The sequence below is a fragment of the Bison bison genome, unplaced genomic scaffold, assembly GCF_000754665.1.
Source record: "Bison bison bison isolate TAMUID 2011002044 unplaced genomic scaffold, Bison_UMD1.0 scf7180017864178, whole genome shotgun sequence".
NCBI lineage: Eukaryota > Metazoa > Chordata > Mammalia > Artiodactyla > Bovidae > Bison > Bison bison.
The window spans coordinates 1,516,948-1,538,816 of NW_011494750.1; the positions used below are offsets into that span (position 1 = coordinate 1,516,948).

The following is a 21,869-nucleotide window of genomic DNA, read 5'->3' on the forward strand; positions in this document are numbered from 1 at the left end:
ACAGTCCAACTCCCACATCCATATATGACCACAGGAAAAACCATAGCCTTGACTAGACGGACCTTTGTTGGCAAAGTAATGTCTCTGCTTTTGAATATGCTATCTAGGTTGGTCATAACTTTCCTTCCAAGAAGTAAGCGTCTTTTAATTTCATGGCTGCAGTCACCATCTGCAGTGATTTTGGAGCCCAAAAAAATAAAGTCTGACACTTCAGGGTACCTTATTACAGTCTGTTATAAGATACTATGTAAAGATCTGATCATTCGACAGCTTAAAACTCTTCAGTGACTCCCTCTCACCTACAGGGTAAAGGTCACCTCCTTTGCAAGGCACCTGAGACGTCCCAAGATCTGGCGCCACTCTAACTCCCGGGCTCATCTCCTGCCGTATCTTGGACTTGAGAACCTGCCCATACTTGTCAACAAGGGAACCCCTGACAGACTCCAGAAGGTTTCATGTTTCTATGACTGTGCATTTATTTGCCTTTCTTCTAAGTATATTGGGAGGAAAAGTCCTATTTTAAGGTATATACTTTGTCTTTTATAAACCCACCCTGTAAAAACAAGCAACCATCACAAAAATCAATTATGTGAAATTATTTAATACTCTGGTGAAAAAAAGGAAGTGAACAGTTTCTTATCTCATCTCAGTTTAAGGCCTGCTTCCACGTAACACCACCACTGGATAAATGTCCTAGGGTGCCTGACTTGACTGCTTTGGCAGGTTCCAGTCAGTAAAGAGAACAGTCACTTTACAGCATCTTCCCTCACAGTTTCTCTTGCACTTCTGATATCAAAGAGTTTACAGTCTGTAAGTCAAAGGGAGAGACAAAGGCAGCCTCATTTCAAAATGAATAGACAACTTTTTCCACTGAAGGTTCACCCTTTCCTTTCTTGGCTACAAGTAACACATTTGTTATTAGCAGTCACCGACTCCCACGGGAGTCCTGGAAATCTGGCGCACAGAAGAGAGAACGGGGTAAAGCCACTGCCGAGGACACGTGGCTTCACTCGACTGCAATGCCTAGCCCTGAAACTGGACACGAGCTTGTGGGCCCCACAGAGCTGTCAGGACTTCATCTATAGACGCAAGATGAGAGCAGCATGACTGGTTTTCTAACGTATGTTCTTGGTGTGACTTAATTAAATTTTAGTCACAGCAAAAGGGCAGACGAAGAATATTAAATTTCGAACTATAAAGGCAAGTAACTTCTCCTACGCCACACCCAATCAGATGGCAGAGCTGAGTGACAGCCTTCAGAACCCTCCTCAGCTATGTTATATATACTAAGAAGACCTCTCGATGACTTCCTTGCTAGAACTTCCCTGCGTCTGGCAAGGGGAACACGAAAGCCCGCAGGTTGAGGCTCCTCTGCACGAATGGACGTGGTATGGCGACAAACACATCATGCCAAACCGAGGAACCAGCACCCATCCTGAGCTCTCAGAAACGACTGTCAATCATTTCACAAGGAAACGGTCTGGCGTATTTACTCACAGCATGGATTTCTAGGTAAAAGGAGACCAAATACAACCAGATATATTGGAAGAGTTAATAAAATACATGCAACAGACTTAAAGAGACTTCATCTTAAGGCTGAAAGACTAGGATTTCTCACTGAGATGTTTTCCCAAAGTACAGCCCAGTGTCACAAGTGTGAATGAACGACTATTTCTCTCTGTGCTGGCAGCAACTCTTAAGAAGTTGAATATAATTTCCCAGTGTTGGGAGATATTTGTGACTGATCTAATCTGAAGCTTCTCCAGTTCTGACTGTCATTAGCACAGGGTATCTTTGCTTTGGAAGGCAAAGTAGTTACAAAAAGAGGCAAGAATCAGGAGATGATTCTGAGACTGTAATTACGTTTAGAATAACAGATAAAATGAGGAAGAGGAGCTGAGGATAGTTAAAACTACAGTCATAAAGTCACAGACACCACGTCTTTTGCAGGACTTAGGAACTACGGGAACACAGAGCTCAACCTGGGCTTCACAGAAGCCTCTCTCCATCTTTTTCCAAAGGGATGGTGAAAATAAAAATGTGTGTTTTCCTTCGGCTTCTTTGCCATCTACATTCTAGTGGGTGGTCTGAGCTCAGAAGCAGGCAGACAGCAAGGTCAGGGGCAGCCACATCCTGCCCCTGCTTGTGAGCATCTTTATGCAAAGACAGACACTGAGGGCTTCAGGACGGACCTCCTGACAGCAGGTTTCTGGATGTCCTGTTTGTGCATTTTAACAAACACGGGGTGCCTGCAGTCTCAATCCTTGCTGCAGACAGAGACGAATGGTAAGAGAAAATTGCCTCCCTGGGAAGATGGTCATCAATCCAAATACAAAGAATGGAAAATTTAACCTGATGTTGACCAACCTTCAAAGCTATCCCCCATGAGCGATTAATCTAGACAGTCTTGTTCCCCCAGCAAGCTCACGGAGCTAGGACTCAAATATGGTTGTACATCATTTTTAAAGGGTTTTACATCTGCAGGACAGTAAAGTCAGACACTAAATATGTTTGCTCCTGATCTCTAATCTTAGATATGCCTAATTTTGGTCAAGCTTCAGTATCCTTACTTTAAAAAAACCACACTGAAAGGAACTACTATCTCAGAGGGTTATTATAACGAGTAAACTAGATTTTTAAATATACAATGTTATGTCTGTTATTAACTAGTGTACATGAAAAATATGGTAGCTGACTGATCCCTTTCATTCGATGGAAGATTAAAGAGAACCAAAACAGAAGGGATATGGGGAATGGCTCCCTTTGTTTTTTGAGGCCACTATACACCTGGATGGGACATGCTGGAGAAAGGCAAAATGATCTCCGACTCCACAAATGGGAGGAGAGAGAAGAGGTCATGCTGGAGGGGCAGAGGCAGGCACGCATTGTGCTGGGAAGGCGAGGAAGCCCAGCAGGGCAGTGTCTCTGAATGGTACTCTAAGTGCTAGGAGGATCCCAGGCCACACCTAACTTACCTGCGCCTCTGTACTTGAAAGAACTATAAATTACAGGTGTACCTTCCCTTCTGGTTGAGGAAAAGGATTGGGGAAAGAAATTAAAAGGCACAGTCCCTAACTCTCTCACCCTGTCCCCTCTCAGAGCCCCTGGAGACTAACAGAGGGGCAAGCACAAGCAGCCCTCGGCCTACAGCAGGGAAGGAGGGGGGAAGGAGAGGACGCACGAGCAGACGGTAACTGGGCCTCAAGCAGCCAGCAGTGTCCTGCACGGGAAGGCCTGGACGGCTAACACTGAGGTGACTGACCCACAGCTACTGTTAAAAAACAAGATTATGGTCTGCTCCAGCCCCCAAAGAAAGGCAAACGCCAGGGGAGGGGCTTTTGGAGGGACTGGAGAGAAACCAGTCCACCGTCACTAACCAGGGAGCCGTGTGAGACCCCAAGGGAAAACAACAGCTAAGTCAGTGCATGAAAAGTGAAGAAGGCGACGTAAATTCAGGCCGTGCTAAAGCCAGGGGGCGGCGAGGGCACAGGGGGACCGTGGGGAGCACAAGGAGGAGGCAGTCTGACACAGGGAAATGGGGGGAGGAAGGGGAGAGGGAGGAGGCGGAACAGAAGGAAGAGAAGGCAAGGTGGGAGCAGAACGTTTTAAACTAACCCAGAACTCCACTGTGAAGGACAAGTCACGAGGCAAGATACAGCTCAAAGGCACAAGTCCCACGTTTCACCACGGCGAAGAGATAACAGCCTTCCACATGCGCGTGGAGAGAGGGCTCTGCAGTCTGCACTGACTCCCAGGGCTCCATGGGATTACCGAGGCTTCTCAGCAGCCCTGAGTCCTGGCAGCCTTGGCCTTGTACGCTGAGACTGCGTCGCTGAATAGCCCCTGGGGCTGGAAGAACACTCATTTCGGCAAGGGAACAAATCTCCCTACAGGTGTCTGCCTGGCTAAAGGCGGACTGGAGACTGTCCCTTCACTGCTGGGCCCACATCCACCCGCCCCCGCCAGCAGGGACTTAAGCCAGGAGGACACATGCCGAGAGTCCCAGAGCGGCTGGGCCCTTCTCGCCCCGCCACCTCTCCTCCGTTTGCCACAGCACAGCTGCTTCAGGGCATCCTTGCATTTCCTCCACATTTCCATCTTCCGCAGACAAGTGAACCTCCCACTGAGTGTCCCTTCTGCCTCTAAGCACACAGTTGCTGCGTGTTTAAGGACTGAGTCACGAGGGCAAATTGGTACGACGGGCGTCCCCATCTTCTTGGTCCTTGGAGGCAAAGGTATTCCTCAAACACCTTAAAGCTCCACTGCAAGACGGCTCCTGGGGAGCTACCCATTCAGCTCACGAAAGAAGGCAGAAGGGAGGCAGGAACTCTCAAGATCCCAGACTTGACCAGGCCATGTCAAGATGAATGGGAAGAAAAAGGAAGATGACTGACAGGCTGTCCTGTTCCAGTACTGGCAGCAAAAGAAGATGCTCAGCCATCCTTCTCTCTTTCTTATTTTGCATGTTTTGAGAAAATCAAAATGTAGGAATCAAAGCAAGAGCCAAATGTCCAATTTGACACGAGCCAGGAAAACTCAGTTTCAGGATGGAAAGAAATACAAGAGGTGGCTAGAAAGGTCAGGCAGGGCAGCTGAGAGATTGTAAAACCCGGCAGCCACACTGCGGAGCTTGACCCCACAGCCCAGGGCTGACGCTGCTCCTTCAGTTCAACCCTGTAACCCAGCTGACCACTTGAAGAGGCTCGAAGACGGAGGAAACACCTCTCAACCCCCATATTAATCTGACAGGCCATCTCCAAAGGATCCTTGCTAGGGGTGGAGGGAGACAGGACACTGAGAGGCAAGGGACCAGGACCTCAAAGAAGCAGTGTGATCGAGGGTGTAAGAGAATTCTGTCTCCTGGGGAAATTCAAGACTTTTATTTTTAATCTCTATATCCACTTTTTTGTAAGAGAAAAAAACACCAACCCTCCTGCCTCCTGGATGGTGTGAAGTCAGTCCACATGAAGCATTTCCACAGTCACTGTTCATGCAAAAGGGAAGTAGAAATGTCGCCTGAGGTGCAGCGGCCCATCTTCTCCCAGCCTGGCCTGGGCCCCGTGGGCTGTCTCTTCCCCCAGGCGCCAGGCAATCAGCAGTGCATTGGCCAGAGGTGGGGAGTGCCCTGGGCATTTTAACCCTCTGTCCCTCACCCCATGCTACTGCTCGTAAGTAACAACTTAGGGGTGTGAAGCCAGAATGTCAACCACTGTTGCTCGGACAGTGGCCAACTTGGAAGTACTCGCGACTTGGGAGGAGGGGAAGAAAGCAAGCTGAACAGATACTTACTCAAAGTCCTCAAACTCCAAGTCGGTTCCCTCCACGGTTGGACCCTGGTTGTCTGAGGGAGAGGAGGAGGTGGCGGAACGGAGGCGGTTCTGCTGGTAGCGCATGGAGCGCTGGCGGACACTGTCTCTCCGTGACAGGTACTGGATCATTCTCTGGGCATAGTATGCAGCAGGAGATAATCTGAGAGAGACAGAGAGGAACAAACACAAACTAGCACTAATGCGGGGAGCACTGCGCAGGACAGTAAGTCCAGCTCTCCCGTCACATCTCCCTGAAAGCCAGGAAGCCCAGCTCTCCCTCACATCTCCCTGCCGAGGCGAACTCCGGGGACACGAAAGACAAAGGGCATTTAACTCCCCAGGAGGTTTGTGCTGCAGCGTGCTTATCAGACTGCCTTATCTTGGAACAGAAATACTGGTGGCTAAAGAGGCTGTGTAATCAGCCATCATCTGATCAACAGCTGCCCCCTCCCACCAGTTTAACACTGGACTTTTCTTTTTTAGTTTCTCAAGGGACCTCTTTTAAACTTCTCAGGGTGCCCTTTATAAAGACTCGCAGCTTTCCCCTAATCGTCCATACTCAAAATGTAAGACACGAAAGGGACCGCAGCTTCTTCCACTTTCCAGATGAGAGAACAGGCTGAGAGACGGTGAACCCAGGACGACTGAAGAAGGCATCTTCAGGCGTCCCCTTCACCAGGATTCCTTTCTTCTCCAACAAACATCTATAGTTCCAGAACCATCCTAGTTCCTTAGGATTATCTCTTTGAACTTCTTATCTCTCCTTTACAGATTATCCAGATATTTTAACACAGAGAAGATATTCAGGATAGAGACAGAGTACAATATACTCAGGAAAAACACAAAATCTGAAAGATTCGTCTATTTCTTAAGACAGAGCATCAGAGGCTACATGGGCACTGAGCAACACAGACGACAACAGTCACTCTCCTCCATACGGTGGCTGCTCTCATCTAGACAGACCTGCATTCTGACCCTGGGTCAGCACCTTCATACTCCTCCCTTACGATGGCTGCTCTCATGTAGACAGACTTGCATTCTGACCGTGGGTCAGCACCTTCACACTCCTCCCTACGATGGCTGCTCTCATCTAGACAGACCTGCATTCTGACCCTGGGTCAGCACCTTCATACTCCATGAAAATATCCATGTCCTATACAATTTGCATAGTCCCTTCTTTCTCAAGTTTTTCCTCTGTCTTTCACAATACATATAATTTGAGGCTGTGAATTGAGAAAGTGAAAGTAAACCAATATCAGAAAAATGCTTTATATATATATCTTAAGTGGATACTAAGCAATTTCAAGACTTAAAACCTGCCCAAGGCACATACGCTTCAATTCAGCAATTCCATTAGTGATTTTATCCCACAGAAACACACAAGGATATTGAAGATAAATATATAAATTGTTGGCATTAGTGAAAAATCAGAAACACCTCAAATGTCCATCAAAAGATTAAATAAATTATACCTATACAAAGAAACACTATGTAATAGTTGAAAAGAAAAAGTTATCCCTACATATGCACAACAAAAGCCCTCTAAAATAAAACTTTATGTATGATGTATGTGTGTGTATATATATACACACACACATAGATATATATATTTCTGTAATTAGAACAAAAAATAAAACACAGCAATCCTGATGAGGATTCCCGGGGACCTTAACTTCTACAATGTTTGAATATAAAAGGAAAAAAAGCATCTTCTTTAACAATGGAACTCTGGAAAAACTGATTGAGAATGGAAAAAGAAATACTTATATCCAAATGGTAGGAAAGTATTTACAAACATCTTGCTGCCCGATCTTTCATTACTCCTAGACAAAGTAAGACCCTGGGCAAATCCTCAGTAAATCTACTCACTCAGATCAAAGAAGATCCTGCAGTTAACACGAAATAAGGCTGCCTCAGAAATGACTGCCATCCCAGGTGGCGCCCTTCTGACCAGCCATCCAACAGACTTCCAAGGAGGCCAGGACACAGTCTTTGGAACTCAGAAGGCTGTGTTACGGAACAATATGCTGCCTTTGGTGCCTCTGATTCCAAATTATCTTTATACACTAGGTGGGCACGGAAGGTACAAAAGCCTTGGCCGAGATCATCAGAGTGTAAGAATTAACGTCTCAACTTGTGGGACATTCACTGTCTCTTTGGGCACCTGGTGCCATGCGTTTGGTGAGGATGAATCAAGAACCCTACATTTTCAACGGACAGAAGTCAATACTGTCTCTACCAAATACACAGAAATCTGCCGGCAGAAATCAACTGCTGTTGGTTAAATTCTCAAGTTAATCAGACTAGAAAGGAATGCAAAACTGAAGTTTAAAGAAAAAATAAAGTTTTAAGAGAAGAATGAAGATTCTTTTTTTAGAAATGATACTGAGAAGTGACCACAAAAACACTTGTTCCTCAGTTGACAACCTACCCTAATGGAAAACTCATATTAAGGTGAGAGAGGTAGAAATAATGCTGATGCTAACAATAATTAAATAAAGACTGTCCTTTTATGTAGGGGTAAAAATTCAGCACTAAGTAACCTCAATTGTTTAATTTCACCATTGAACAGGAATTCCCTAAGCTATGAAACTATGCATCAGTGGTAAAGAAAAATACTCTTGGCACAAGTCTTAAGTAGAAGTATATCCTAGTCTTGTCTTTTTAGGTATCCAAGGGAAGCTAAGGATCTGAATGCTGAGATGTCTCATAAAGGTTCTGATCTATACATATTATGCAGGGTGAAGTCTAAGAGGAAAAAGAAATTAAAGAGCTAATAATGAGGTAACAATCATCCTTCTACTTGAGAGCTTGATAATTATCAAACTCTAAAAATGTTCCAAGTGAATATTTTAAATAACTCAAGTTTTCTTCAGGAAGAATACTACCCCCCTCGAAAAAAAAACCTACTTTACGTTTAAAGGGAAAAATGTAAAAATACAAACACCATAAAGCCTGGTGTTTCTGTGATAAAGATCTGAGTAGGAATAAACAACAAGTTTATTACATGAAAGGGGGACAAGTAATGGTCTTTATGAATCACTGTTAAACTTTGTCAGGTTAAAAATTCTGGGATTGAGATTCCCACTACTGTCCTTAAAAAAAAAAAAACAAAAACTGTTTCACAGCAAGAAGTTCTCTCAGTGTTTCAAAGAAACTGGTTTATGCAAAACAATTCCTTCTCTTACTGAGGGCTTATCATTTTCAAATATGACTACAGACTAACTTCCTTGTTTCAGTCTTTGTCAGAGTTTCTACCCGTTTTAAAATCATAAACCCCCAGTTCCCTGACCCTTGGATCGGCTATTCCTGGGGTATGGAAAAGGAAGTAACAGGATGGTGGGGAATCTTTTCATTAGTGTCCTAGAAAGAATGCTCAGAATCATGACGTAACTGTGGTAACAACGAAATCGTTCAATATCCTTGAAATCAACTTGGTCTAAAGGTTCCAATCCTGACTTGAAATTCTTGATCTACAGCAAAGCTCACTTACTTAGCCTTTTCCGACCCACATTGTTACCTTCAACCCCACCATTATAAACTACCCTCTTCTTTCGGCAAAACTTCACAGTGTGTGTTCTGGAGTTGCTTAAAGAATGTGCAGGTTATCCCCCTTTTGGATCACTAACAGAATTATTAGGCCCAGCTGTGACATCCCCAAAGGGCTGCTCACCATAAATAAATATTATACATCAACTCAATACCCCATCCTTGGTCCTGAGTTACCAGCATAAAGGTGGGCCTTAAACTCATGAGAACTTTTTTTTTTTAAATCTCTTCAAGATCTTTTCAAATGTCTGCTGATTGGTGTAAGGCAAGCTCTTTAATAACATGCAACTTATTTTACTCAGTTACCCTCGTCAGCCATCTCTTTCTTCACGTAGTCTCCAAAAAGTCAACATGTGAATGACCTTGATTTCTGCCTTATAATGTTCTAAAGTTTCTCTCAAATGAGGATTTTTTGGTTTGTTTTTAATTCGTTAAGTGATTTCCCTATTAATAAAAACTCTCATTTCCCTTTTGGCTGTCCATCTGAATGGTAACGGCAGAAAAGAAATATCCTAGGACTCTGCCAGGGAGCCCCAAAGGCTGAAGGCTCGGTCATAACCCTCTGCCACCAGAGGCGCTGTTCACTTACCTGGAACACTTCCCCTTCACCTGAACCACCTGTCTCAAAACTGTAACTGAAGAGTCCAAGAGCACCAGGACCAGAGAGGCACAGGACGGGCTTCCAGCAGCTCGGCGACCCCAAGGGCAGCCCCTCCCCCCCACCTGGTGCCATTGCTCACTTTAGCCTTACCTCGCTGGGTCTGGGTAAATTGGGTGCTCTCTGGATCCTGCTCCATCATAACGGGATAATGAAATGAGGGAAGACTCCAGCAGCCTCCTAGCAGAGATTAAAAAAATGGCAATAATCCCTGTCAATTACCAACTCAGAGGTCATTCATAAGGAAAAATGGGGGAGAGAGATAAATAACATCCCCCTTTGCAGCTAGCTAACACCTCTTGTCTGGGCTCGCATCCTTCCTACCAGCACTTAGAGGTGTAAGGATATGAAGCACTCCAGAGTGCCCACACTGGATATGGCCACTGTATGATCCTGAATACTGCTCTTCTGTGAGAAACGAACAAGTCCTTTAGAGACATGATCTTATTTTCATCTGCAGTACCTCCAGCAGACAAACAGGAGGTTGGGATCAACATGAGAGAGGAAAAAGAGGCATACCTAGAGATTACCATGGAATGCCAACATTTTACTTTGGTGTTCAGTTCCCCCATGTTATCCTCATCCACATCCCATTATCTTCTAGGCACTCTGCTCTGCCCACACCCTTTGTGTGAGTACCCTCTAGGGCTTTCTTTGGTGGTTTAGTTGCTCAGTCATGTCCGACTCTGATCCCATGGACTCTAAGTCCTCCAGGCTCCTCTGTCCGTGGAATCCTCTAGGCAAGAATACTGGAGAGAGTTGCCATTTCCTTCTTAACAACTGATAAAAAAAAAAACCTTCAATTATATAATCTAGCCCAGCCATCAGTTCAATGATCATATGTGTTAATTTACTGAGCATTTTTTAGTGCCAGGCAATACTAAGCACTTCTTTAACCTCGCCGCAGCCTGGAAAGGTAAGCATTACTGCACAAAAAGGAGATCGACGGGCCAAGGAGTTAAGTGCACTGCACGGCAGCACACCACTCCTGCGCGAGAGCACCAGAACCCTAGGGAAGGCCTGAGAACTCCAAAATGCTTGCAATGACTACGCACACGAATTCACTGCGAGTCCAAACTGGAATGTGGATCCAGTATCACTGGCTCTTCCTATTTTTTAAAGGGATGCCAGAAATTTGGACTTTTGCACGAAGTCTCCTGTTAAGTTTTACTAAAACATTTTTCTTCCTTTCCGTATGGGAAGGACCAGTGAAAACCCATCTGATAAACATGGCTCGGGGCCCCCTAGTTTGCCGTGTCTGCCACACTGCTTCCCAACTCCAGTGTGCCTTGGCGGCCAGTCAAGCTCCTGCCATGAACGCATTTCCAAGGAAGAGGTCTCAGGAAGAAATGCACACTGTTCCCCTCCGGCAGCATCTTGCCTGGCTGTCCCAGGAGCGGGTCTCCGGCTCCCTGCCAGACTCTTCTTTAAAGCAGATCTGTAGGGTAAGGACAGCAGCTACCAATCTTTTCCAATTGAGTTAATTCAACTCACTGTTATTAAAACCAGCTGGCTTTAGGTAGAGTTGTGTGCAGTCACTTTATCCCAGCGACTGGCTCACTGGAGCATTTTCCCTAACAGTCTGGGGAAGAGAGAACAGCAGAGGCCTGTCAGCCTGGCTTCCCACCCAGGACAGCCAAGTGTTATATCATATTCTTGATCTACACAAGGCTTATCATCCCCACACTTAAGACAAGTTAAACAATCCCACCCCTGAAGGGAGCGAACACAGTGAAACCAATGAGGAAGAGAAGAAAGCAATACAATACTTTTCTGTGGCTGAAAACCTGAGTCTTCAATGATACCACTGTTTACAGCAGCAGACATTCTGTGCTTCATCAATTATAAGACATGCTTTTCCCCCCCACGTTTTAACATGTCTGAAGCAGGGATACATCTTATAATTGTGTGACGTAGTTTAACTGGCAGGATTTTTTTCTTTCATAGGCGCATATAAGATAACAGCATGTCTTTGAATCTTGAAATATGGGATGTTTCTGGGAGGAGGGGATAGTGAGAGGTACACAGACTGCAAAAAGAAGAAAAGTGGAATTTTGAGCAGTGTATCAATTTAGGCCATCGTATGAGGTGGTGCTAGTGGTAAAGAACACCCCTGCCGATGCAGGAGACACAAGAGACGCGGGTCCGATCCCTGGGTCAGGAAGATCCCCTAGGGGAGGGCACGGCAACCCACTCCAGTATTCTTGCCTGGAGAATCCCATGGACAGAGGAGCCTGGTGGGCTATAGTCTATAGGGTCGCAAAGAGTCAGACATGACTGAAGCGACTTAGCATGCACGCATGTTCACTACTAATAAATTTGTGCTACAGGAATTAGGTGGGAGCTGAAGAACAGAAGTAAGATCTGGGAACAGCTGACTGCCTTGGAACACCCAGAAGCTTGTTCTATCCCAATGGGTTCTGGACTGAGTCTTGAGTACCACTGAGCCCTGCTGTGTTACCCTCCATAAGCAGAGGGTCTTTGACAAGGGGCATCGTCCAGGGTAAACCAGTGTATATCTTTCTTTAAAATGATCTTGCCAAATTAGGAGGCCAATGTTACCCCCTACTCTGCCAAGGCAGTGACAGCATTCAGAGAAATCAGATGAGTTTTTAGGCATGCTGTAAAGGAGATTCCTGAGCCAGAGGAGCGTAGGTCAGGTCATTTCAATTTTACTAGTTCTATTTTATAATCCCACAAACTCTACTCCCCACCCTAAATTCCGATCTTAATTAGGAAGACTTCTTAAAACAGAGTTACACCAAAATGTTAAGTTTTGTCTCTGGGGAGTCCCTGATGAGGTTCTTTTAGAAGATTTTCCAGTGGTCATGTATGGATGTGAGAGTTGGACTGTGAAGAAAGCTGAGCACCGAAGAATTGATGCTTTTGAACTGTGGTGTTGGAGAAGACTCTTCAGAGTCCCTTGGACTGAAAGGAGATCCAACCAGTCCATTCTGAAGGAGATCAGTCCTGGGTGTTCTTTGGAAGGAATAATGCTAAAGCTGAAACTCCAGTACTTTGGCCACCTCATGTGAAGAGTTGACTCACTGGAAAAGACTCTGATGCTGGGAGGGATTGGGGGCAGGAGGAGAAGGGGACAACAGAGGATGAGATGGCTGGATGGCATCACCGACTCGATGGACGTGTTTGAGTGAACTCCGGGAGTTGGTGATGGACAGGGAGGCCTGGCGTGCTGCGATTCATGGGGTCGCAAAGAGTTGGACACAACTGAGTGACTGAACTGAACTGATACCTACTTACTAGAATCTGTTGGCACCATTTGCTCCCAGGCAATACAGTGGACTAGCAAGTCATACATACATGGTATTTTAACTCTAATACACAAAATCAGGAGAGCCAATTACTATGAAGAGCACCCCCAAACATGTATCACTGATGAAACATTAAGCTCTCTACAGTTACAACACAAACACTATCTGAAGGATTAGAAAAGACTGTTACAATTGGTGTTGAATAAAGAAAGAACTAGAGTGACTAGACAAGTAAATACCACCACCACTCCTAGGAAACTCAAAGAAAGATCTTTCTCTCCCGCAGTTAGCTTCCTGCCAAGAGCCATCAACGGGGAAATGACGCAAGAGAATGGAACAGAATGGCAGCTGAGTGCCTTCTGCTCTGGTGGCTACAAGTTTCACTTGACTTAATGGTTAATCAAGCAATTCAGTAATATGAAACCAGGTAGGACTTAGGAGGGCTCAGGCAAGTTGGTGGAAGTTGGAAGGTACCACTTCATTCTGACCTGTTAACTCCAGTTAGAGATGTTTTAAAGAGTCATTGAAGCTATGACAGAGGAAAGAAACTCTCCTTTACAAGGTTGCCTAGTTCATTCTCTAAGCCAGTGGTGTTCAAGCAAGGTACACCACGGGCTGTGCTATTGTGATCCACCGGAGAACAGGAAGAAAACATTACAACATTTGATTTAAATGTATAACCATAAAGTGTACCACACACACACACATACACACAAGCACAAGTGCTCAAAAGCCTTTTACTAACAGGGGTATTTCTTTTTAAGTCTAAAGGCCGCTGTTCTATCAAACTACACACTACTTTAATAAAATTCAATATTGAACACAATAATCACAAACATAAAATATTAAAACTAAACAAATAAAAGCATAATCATGTTCATATATAGATATAGCAAAAGAGAGAAAATAATACAGAAAATGTGGTAAAATGTTAACATACAGTGAATGTGAGTGAAGAGTATAATGGGAATTCTTTGCACTATTTTTGCAACTTTTCCGCAAGTCTGAAATTATTTCAAAATTTAAAACATCAAATATACAAAATCTAAAAGTAAACCACTGAAAACTAAAGAGAAAACTACTCATTTGCAAAAGAATCACTCACTGCTTAAAAAGACTTTCTTCAAAATAGCAAATTGCCTCTAAAAAGCAGGTTTGGCAAACTACAGGCACTCGGCCAGCTGCCTGCTTTTATAAATAAAGTTTTATCCAAACACAGCCATAACCATTCATTTAAATATTGTCTGTGACTGCTTTGGAGCTAGGAAGGCAGAGTTGAGTAGTCTAGATAGGGAGGCCTATAAGAAGCCTCTAATACATACTGCCTAGCTCTTTACAGGGAGAAGGCAATGGCACCCCACTCCAGTGTTCTTGCCTGGAGAATCCCAGGGACGGGGGAGCCTGGTGGGCTGCCGTCTGTGGGTCGCACAGAGTCGGACACGACTGAAGCGACTTAGCAGCAGCAGCAGCCCTTTACAGAAAAAAAAAACTGGCCATTCATGCTTTAAAGTAAAAGGTGGAGTCACTATGGAAAGGAACAGAAAAACTTAAAATCAAAGTATTACACACTAGAGTAAGTCATCAAAAATTAACGTTACGCCCTACTAAAATCATGTCAACAGGAAGACAATTTAAGCTACAAAATTCCTAACACTTTATATGAATACAACTATTTCTTCCTGCCTTAATTAATACCCTGAATCTGTACAAGGGTTCCGTAGATCAGCTGTATCCTTTGATGACTAAGAAAACAATAAAAAATAGAAGAAGAAGAAAGCTCTGGAAAAGAACAAAGTTGCTGTCAGGGCAGATGAGACAGGTCATCCAAAAGGAAAGAACTTTCTTTCAAATTCACTGGATATTAGGATTGAGAAGCAGGAAGTCTGGGTAACAGTCTAGACAGAATAAACAAGCCAGGGACAACTCTTCCTTAATAAACAACTATATCCTAAAGATATGCTTTTAAACTGGTTGTCAGATCACACAGAAAATCAACAAACTAAAGCCAACAAACATGTATAGACTTCTCCAACACTAGAAACAATCAACTGCTAAAACTCTTATATACTGATAAGGACAACTGCTGCTGCTGAGTCACTTCAGTCGTGTCCAACTCTTAGCGACCCCATGGACTGCAGCCTACCAGGCTCCTCCGTCCATGGGCTTTTCCAGGCAAGAACACTGGAGTGGGGTGCCACTGCCTTCTCCACAACTGCTCCTAGGAGCTACTAATAGGACGCCACTGGTGCCCCACACCTAATGAGTAATTTCTCAGTCTGGCTCTGGTGTGTGGGTGACATCTGCTAGTCCAGTTCAGGGGAGCCAAGCTCAAAGGAATAACTCCCTCTGCTTAGGGAATAAACTCCAAATTCCTCAGCGTGGCACTCAAAGCTGTGCAGTCCAATTTCTCATTAATTCTGAATGTACTATATGCTCTGGTCCAGTGGTTTTCAAACTTTTTGGTCTCAGAGTTCCTTTAAAACTTAAAAAAAAAAATTTTATTGGAGTTGATCTCCAATGTTGTACAGTTTCAGGTATACAGCAAAGTGAACCAGTTATACATATATCCACTTTCTCTGATTCTTAACCCATATAGGCCATTACAGAGTATTGAGTCGAGTTCCCTGTGATACACAGTAGGGCCTTATTAGTTATCTATTTTATATACAGTTAACACTCTTAAAAATTATTGAGGACCCCAAAGAGCTTTTGCTTATATGGGTTTTATTTCCCAATATGTACTACATGTGTGTTGCAGAAGACTCTTGCGAGTCCCTTGGACTGCAAGGAGATCCAACCAGTCCATTCTAAAGGAGATCGGTCCTGGCTGTTCTCTGGAAAGACTGAGGCTAAAGCTGAAACTCCAGTACTTTGGCCACCTCATGCGAAGAGTTGACTCATTGGAAAAGACTCTGATGCTGGGAGGGATTGGGGACAGGAGGAAAAGGGGACAACAGAGGATGAGATGGCTGGATGGCATCACCGACTCGATGGACGTGAGTCTGACTGAACTCCGGGGGTTGGTGATGGAGACAGAGGCCTGGCGTGCTGCGATTCATGGGGTCGCAGAGAGTCGGACACGACTGAGCGACTGAACTGAACTATATTTGAGATTAAAACTGAGAAAAATGGAATACACAAGCACAAAGAGTGAAACGGACAAAGAATATCTCAGCATTGTTATAAAGATAGTTTTGCCTTCAGGGACCCCAGGCCACTCTTTGAGAACTACTACTCTAGCTACACTAAACACACCCCTCACTATTTCACCCTTGTTTTCAGTTTGGCCATTCCTTCTTTCTGGAAAGTTCTTCCCCATCTCTGCCTATAAAAATCCTTCAAAGCTCAAATATCTGACTCCTCCGGTCAGAAGCTCCCCCTTGCTTCCCTCACTCCCCATAGCGGTTGAACCCTCTCTTAAAAGGCCTGTCCCCTGTCACTTGGTACTGCAGTTCCTTACGTCTTCTTGTTCCTACCACTGGACTACAAGCTACACGAAAGCAAGTACTGGATCCAAGTCATCTTTTTATCCCCATTAAAACTCATATCCTAATGAGCACACAAACTGCTAAGTCACTTCAGTCGTGTCCAACTCTGTGCGACCCCAGAGACGGCAGCCCACCAAGCTCCCCCGTCCCTGGGATTCTCCAGGCAAGAACACTGGAGTGGGTTGCCATTTCCTTCTCCAATGCATGAAAGTGAAAAGTGAAAGCGAAGTCTCTCAGTTGTGTCTGACTCTTAGCAACCCCAAGGACTGCAGCCTACCAGGCCCTCCATCCATGGGATTTTCCAGGCAAGAGTACTGGAGTGGGGTGCCATTGCCTTCTCCGAATGAGCACACAAAAGGAAGCCAGTAAATATCTAAGGAGAGTAAATCAGCAAAACTAAGCAGATTTGGAAAAATAAGCAAGAAGACATATCTGATTGCCTGTCACTGACCCCGTGCCTTTCAGACAAGGTTCCTGGATGTCCAAAACCTCACACAGAAATTCCTGAAGGAACTAGTTTTTCGGAAACTGCTGACATCAGTCTTCACCCCTCGGGTCACTTCAGCCGTTCAGGTTAAAGTGCTGACATGTTTGTCCTATTAAACGCAGTGCAGCCTGGTCCCTGGGAGGCTTATTAAATCGTAAAGTCAGAGGCTGGCTACTTGCCTGGGAAACTACCACTGATTCTCCCCGACAGCTTATTGCCAAAAGAGAGCTCGCAGGGGAGAGAGGGCAGTGTTTTCAGGGGCAGTGAAGGGGTGGGAGGCCAAATAAATCTGGATACACTACTGCCTTCTTCACTTCTGCATCCTGCTCTGCAAGCCCAGGTCTCTGCCTCAGTGCATGCCAGGGCTGGGAGATGACAAGCCCTTATTCTTAGTAAAAAATAATTGTGTGTTCTGAAACGACACCTCTATTATGATTTCCAAATTGACATCTCTGCTTTACAGCGGAGGCATCCAAGCCTCCCCATCTCACACAGTGGCAATTATCATTTAAGTTATCCGACGATAGGCACTCATCTGATCCTTGTAGGGCCCCCGAGTTCTAGGGGGTGCGCTTACGGCACGTGATGCAGCTGCCAGCAGGGCCCGCCAGGCGATTCCTGCCCCTGCTGTGGGGCAGACCAAGGCAAGGCGGCACTGCCAGAAGGCTAACCTCGGGGAAAAGACAGACACACGACAGAAAGAGCGCACAGCGCCTGTTGTGTGGCTCAGCCTTATTTTACCACCATCAAGCATAAACAATTCACAGGGCTCAAAATAAAGGCTTTTTACCAGAAAAGCTTGAAAACATCTTTACAAAACATTAACATATTCCTCAATGTCTCTCTGCAGTGAGCAATAGATGGCAAAACATCAGAGCACAGCATAGTCACAGACACCAAGAGGGAAGAAGCTGGAAACAATTCACATGGGATGTGCAACCGTGTGTCTAGCTGCACAAAAGTCTTTCCTGAAGAGTCAGCTAGATCCCTCTGCAAACATCTGAGCCTCTGCTGACTGTGAGGCCCTCAGGTATTTTTATTTTTAAATAAATTTTATTCTATATTGGAACATAGTTGGTGGGTTATTTTTAATACTTTTGTAAAAAGATTGGTTAGTGCTATACTTAGCTCCTGTGTATCCTCAACACATCACACTATAGGTATCAAGCTTCCATTTACAACAAAAACTCACTTTTGTGAATTGCATCTGAACTCAAAGGTCCAAGGTCATCTACATGGACATGTTTATGCTGTCCCGAATTCTTTCTTTGTGAGACTTGGGAGGTGGGCCCACAGATCAGACATTTTTAAACTAGGAATTTAAAAGAGGCTTTTCACCAAAGGATAAGTAGGATCCTATCAATGACAAGTTCCACAGCTGGTTCTGATATTCACACGCACATGTTCTAACAAGCTGCAGCCACGACCTGCAGGTGTGGACTTTAATTAAGAGGCGGGGTATCCTCCTTGACCGGTTTCCCCCCAAATCAAGAAGACATTTACAGAATTCAATAATCCTGGAATTCTCAGCTCATTTTTTTCAGAATAATAGATAATTCAAAAAAAAAAGTCTACCTCTAGACCTACTAATACTACAAAGGCTGCAGGATATAATCCTTGACGGCTTCAGTAACAGCAAACCTTGTACATTTCTTCTCAGATGATTTTTCACATTCATATTCCTGACCTGAAATTTTAAAAACCCTCAACGAGGGTCATTTGTTCCACTGACCTGGGTATACTGCAAACACTATACTCTATAATATGAAGTAAAACCTTAGGGTCAACATCAGGATGGCAAAGGCAAGTTAGTAAATGAAGCCTAACAAGAGAATGAGGAAAAAAGGATCCCACAGTGAGCTGGGGCATTTATTAACCAGAGGCCAAGAGGCAGCCTTCCTGGCACATGTCTGTTCAAGTAATGAGGTTTCTGGAGTCTATAGAAATAGAAAAGAGGGCAGAGATTCCAGCTGGGCCCCCAAACAATCCACTGTTAGCCCTGGAGCTAACCCGAAGCTCAGAGTACAATCACTTTTCTTATATCCTGGGTTCACACTGAACTGCTTCTCTTAGTGACATTCGATTTTCACTGATTCGCCTCTGGGAGTATACTATTTGCCCTTCCACCCTGATCCTGACTTCGGCAACCTTCCTGATTCCCTCTGGACTGAGCATTTGACTCCACTGGGATAATCTCTCTACCATTTCTCTGTCTAGACAACACAAAATTGTCATAAATGACACCTAAAGTACAATTAGGAGAAAAACTGCAATTTCCACTCTCCACCCCCGTTTTCCAAAAGAATTGCACATGCACATCAATCAACTCTACCATGAGGATTAACTCCATGGAGTCTGGAAGCCATTTAATTCCCAAAATGCTACCTCATATGCATCCCCCTCCCCTCCACTATAATCAGAAGATGCAAACTGCCTTCTTTCCACTAGCACCAATGGTTATAATCTCAGAGATGTAAATGCCTGCAGAATCGATACCTGTGTAACAAGTCCCTACAAACACTCGATCCACCTGCATTTTGTTTAGCAGAATCAGACAAAAGCAAATAGACAAGGCAAAAAAGGAGAGAGGCAATGAGAGAAAGGCAGGACTCAAGAGTATCAGAACCAGGCAGCATGATTACAACAATTACAAAAATAAGACAGTTTGAAGCCACTGCGAGCGCTTTGTGAAATACAGTATCAAAAAACAGCCAAGGTCAAAGGATAGAAAATCATGAAATACCTTATCAAGGATTTTCAGTGGGAGGGGGTGTCCCCCAGGGGACCTGTATCTAGAGACATTTTCGGAAGCTGAAACTGGGTTGGGGGATCACACTGGTACCTAGTGGGCAAGGGCCAGGGTGCTGCACCCTAAGATGCAGAGATATTCTTCCCCAACTCCCCGACAAAGAATTATGCAGCCTGAAACGTTGAGAGTGCTGCTTTTGAGAAACCCTGTGACATATCTTAATACTCTGAGATTAATGAAGGGAAGCTCTGAATAACTAATGTATGAGGCAAGTCAATGCTTTAGCTTTAGAAACAAATTGCAGTTTAACTTGTGATCTTGGGTCACTTAATAGCTGTGTGACCTCTGGCAAGTTCATTATCCTCAGCGTCCAAATTTAATGGGAAATGCCTATTTCACAAGGTTGTTATGATTACGTAAGAACATGAGTAGCCAGTACACAGCCTAATAAATAGTGGGGTTTTTCTTCTTTCCCTGGATGACAATTTCCAAAAGTAACTGCAGGGAACACATGGCCACGCAAGTCAAAATTCCTAAAAAGTTGGTTTCCCAGAAAGACACGTGTTGAGGAAGGACCAGTTCTATGAAGGCATAAACATGGGTATGTCAGCCCTAAGAATCACATGAGCCTCACCCAAATAAACCAACGAGAGCAGTCAGTCAACCAACCACCAATTTGGCTATTGGTCCATCCAACCACTGATTCAAACCACAGATAATTATTGAGTGTCTTATTATTGGGTATACAGTAGCCTATAAAATGGACATGGTCTCTGAAGTAGCTAGTATCTGAAGAGGGACCAGAGAACAATACTTCTTGGCATCTTGCCCTTGTGTGGTCTCCTCTCGAACTGAATGTAGACTAGCCAGTTATTTGCTTTAATCAAGAGAACGCAGAAAGTTCTGGGTCTAAGCCTTGAAGAGAACTGACGGCTTCCCTTTCCTCCCTCGTGGAACTTTTGGAAGCCCTAAGCTGCTACCTTAAAAGTCTGGCTACTCTGCTGGAGAGGCCACAAGGAAAGAGGAGTCCTGGAGAGGCCTGCCTGCTCTAAATGCGCTTCCGGTTGATTTGAGAGAGATCCCAAGCAAGACTAGCAGAACCTCCCAACTGACCTCCCTTCTACCCAAAGAACAATGAAAGACAATAAAACTGCTATTTTAAGTCACTAGGTTTTTTTGTTTTTTGGTTATCCAACAGTAGATGAAGGAAACAGGTTCTGATCTTCTAGGACTTTCAAGCTAGCTACAACAGCAGCATAAAAAGTTAGCTTACAAGCCTAAATTAATTGCATTGGTACTCAAGGGAACTTCGGCTACCAAAACAGAACACTAAATAAGACATTTGGAAACAGACCTTAAATAAGAAAACTCAGGGCAAACTTGCTCACTGTGTCCAAAGCATGAGGTCTTGGTCCTGGTCAAAAGGGTCAGTGTCAAAAGAAGCACCTTCTGCTCTTCTCTACCTGTCCCAGCCAGGCTCTCCCTTCTGAGCACATTTCTGCCCTGGCTGGCTCGCTCTCAATACAGAAGGAGCCCTCAGAGCTTGGGAAATTACGGCTGTTTGTACTCCCTCTCTTATCAAGAGGCACAACCAGTTTCTTTTGCACATATCATTATAATAGAGTGCAGGAAAAATGAAGATAATATTCCATTCCCCTGCTGTGAAGCAGACCACTTTCTGCATTACTGCGCTTCCTAAAACAGAACCTCTCTGTGTCTGCCGCAAGTGACTAATGGAGTAGCCAGCACCAGCGCCACCACAGCAGCGTCCTCAGCCGCTCTTCTTACGGCACCTCGCTTTTTTACGTACTGGGTTTACTTCAATTTTATATGGTGAGATTTCACAAACACACCATGAAGGCTGAAGTCTTGGGGGAAAAACGAAGGATACTAACACAGAACAGAAAATGACCTGTAGGAAATGCGTCACAGCAAAAGGAGTTTTTTTGTTGTTGTTGTTTAGGGACTTTTTTCATTTGTTTGTTTTTTGAGCAGAGTGATAACAAAGAAAAGAGAGGAAAGCTGGCATTTCCTGAGCATCTGAATATGTAAAAGCAACTGATGCTTACCTCATTCAACCTGCATCACAATAACTTTAAAATTGAGGAAACTATTAAAATACATTTATATAAAAAATTTTTAAAAATAAAATTGAGGAAACTGAGGTTCGGAGAGGATTCTCAACCTCCTCAGGGTCACAGAATAGGGCCAGAATTTGAATCCAAGGTTGCTCAAATTCAACTCCTTCTATTAGAATCCATTGCAAGAAAAGAAAAGAGGGGGAACGTAAGGAGATTACGAGTTAAAGCAACACTGCATCACACACGGGACAGGAGGAAAAGGAAAAATAAAGGTGA

At 44.4% G+C, this 21,869-nt stretch overlaps 1 protein-coding gene across 1 annotated transcript in view; it reads right to left on the reverse strand.

The window, feature by feature from the left end:
* The window catches only part of AMBRA1 (autophagy/beclin-1 regulator 1), a 173,299-nt gene that overhangs the window by 99,526 nt on the left and 51,904 nt on the right, over positions 1 to 21,869 (reverse strand). Inside the window, exons 10-11 of the mRNA XM_010842452.1 lie at positions 9,610 to 9,696; positions 5,290 to 5,469 (exon numbers count right to left, since the gene is read on the reverse strand). Coding sequence (XP_010840754.1) covers positions 5,290 to 5,469; positions 9,610 to 9,696 — 267 coding nt within the window. The remainder of the gene's footprint in view (positions 1 to 5,289; positions 5,470 to 9,609; positions 9,697 to 21,869) is intronic.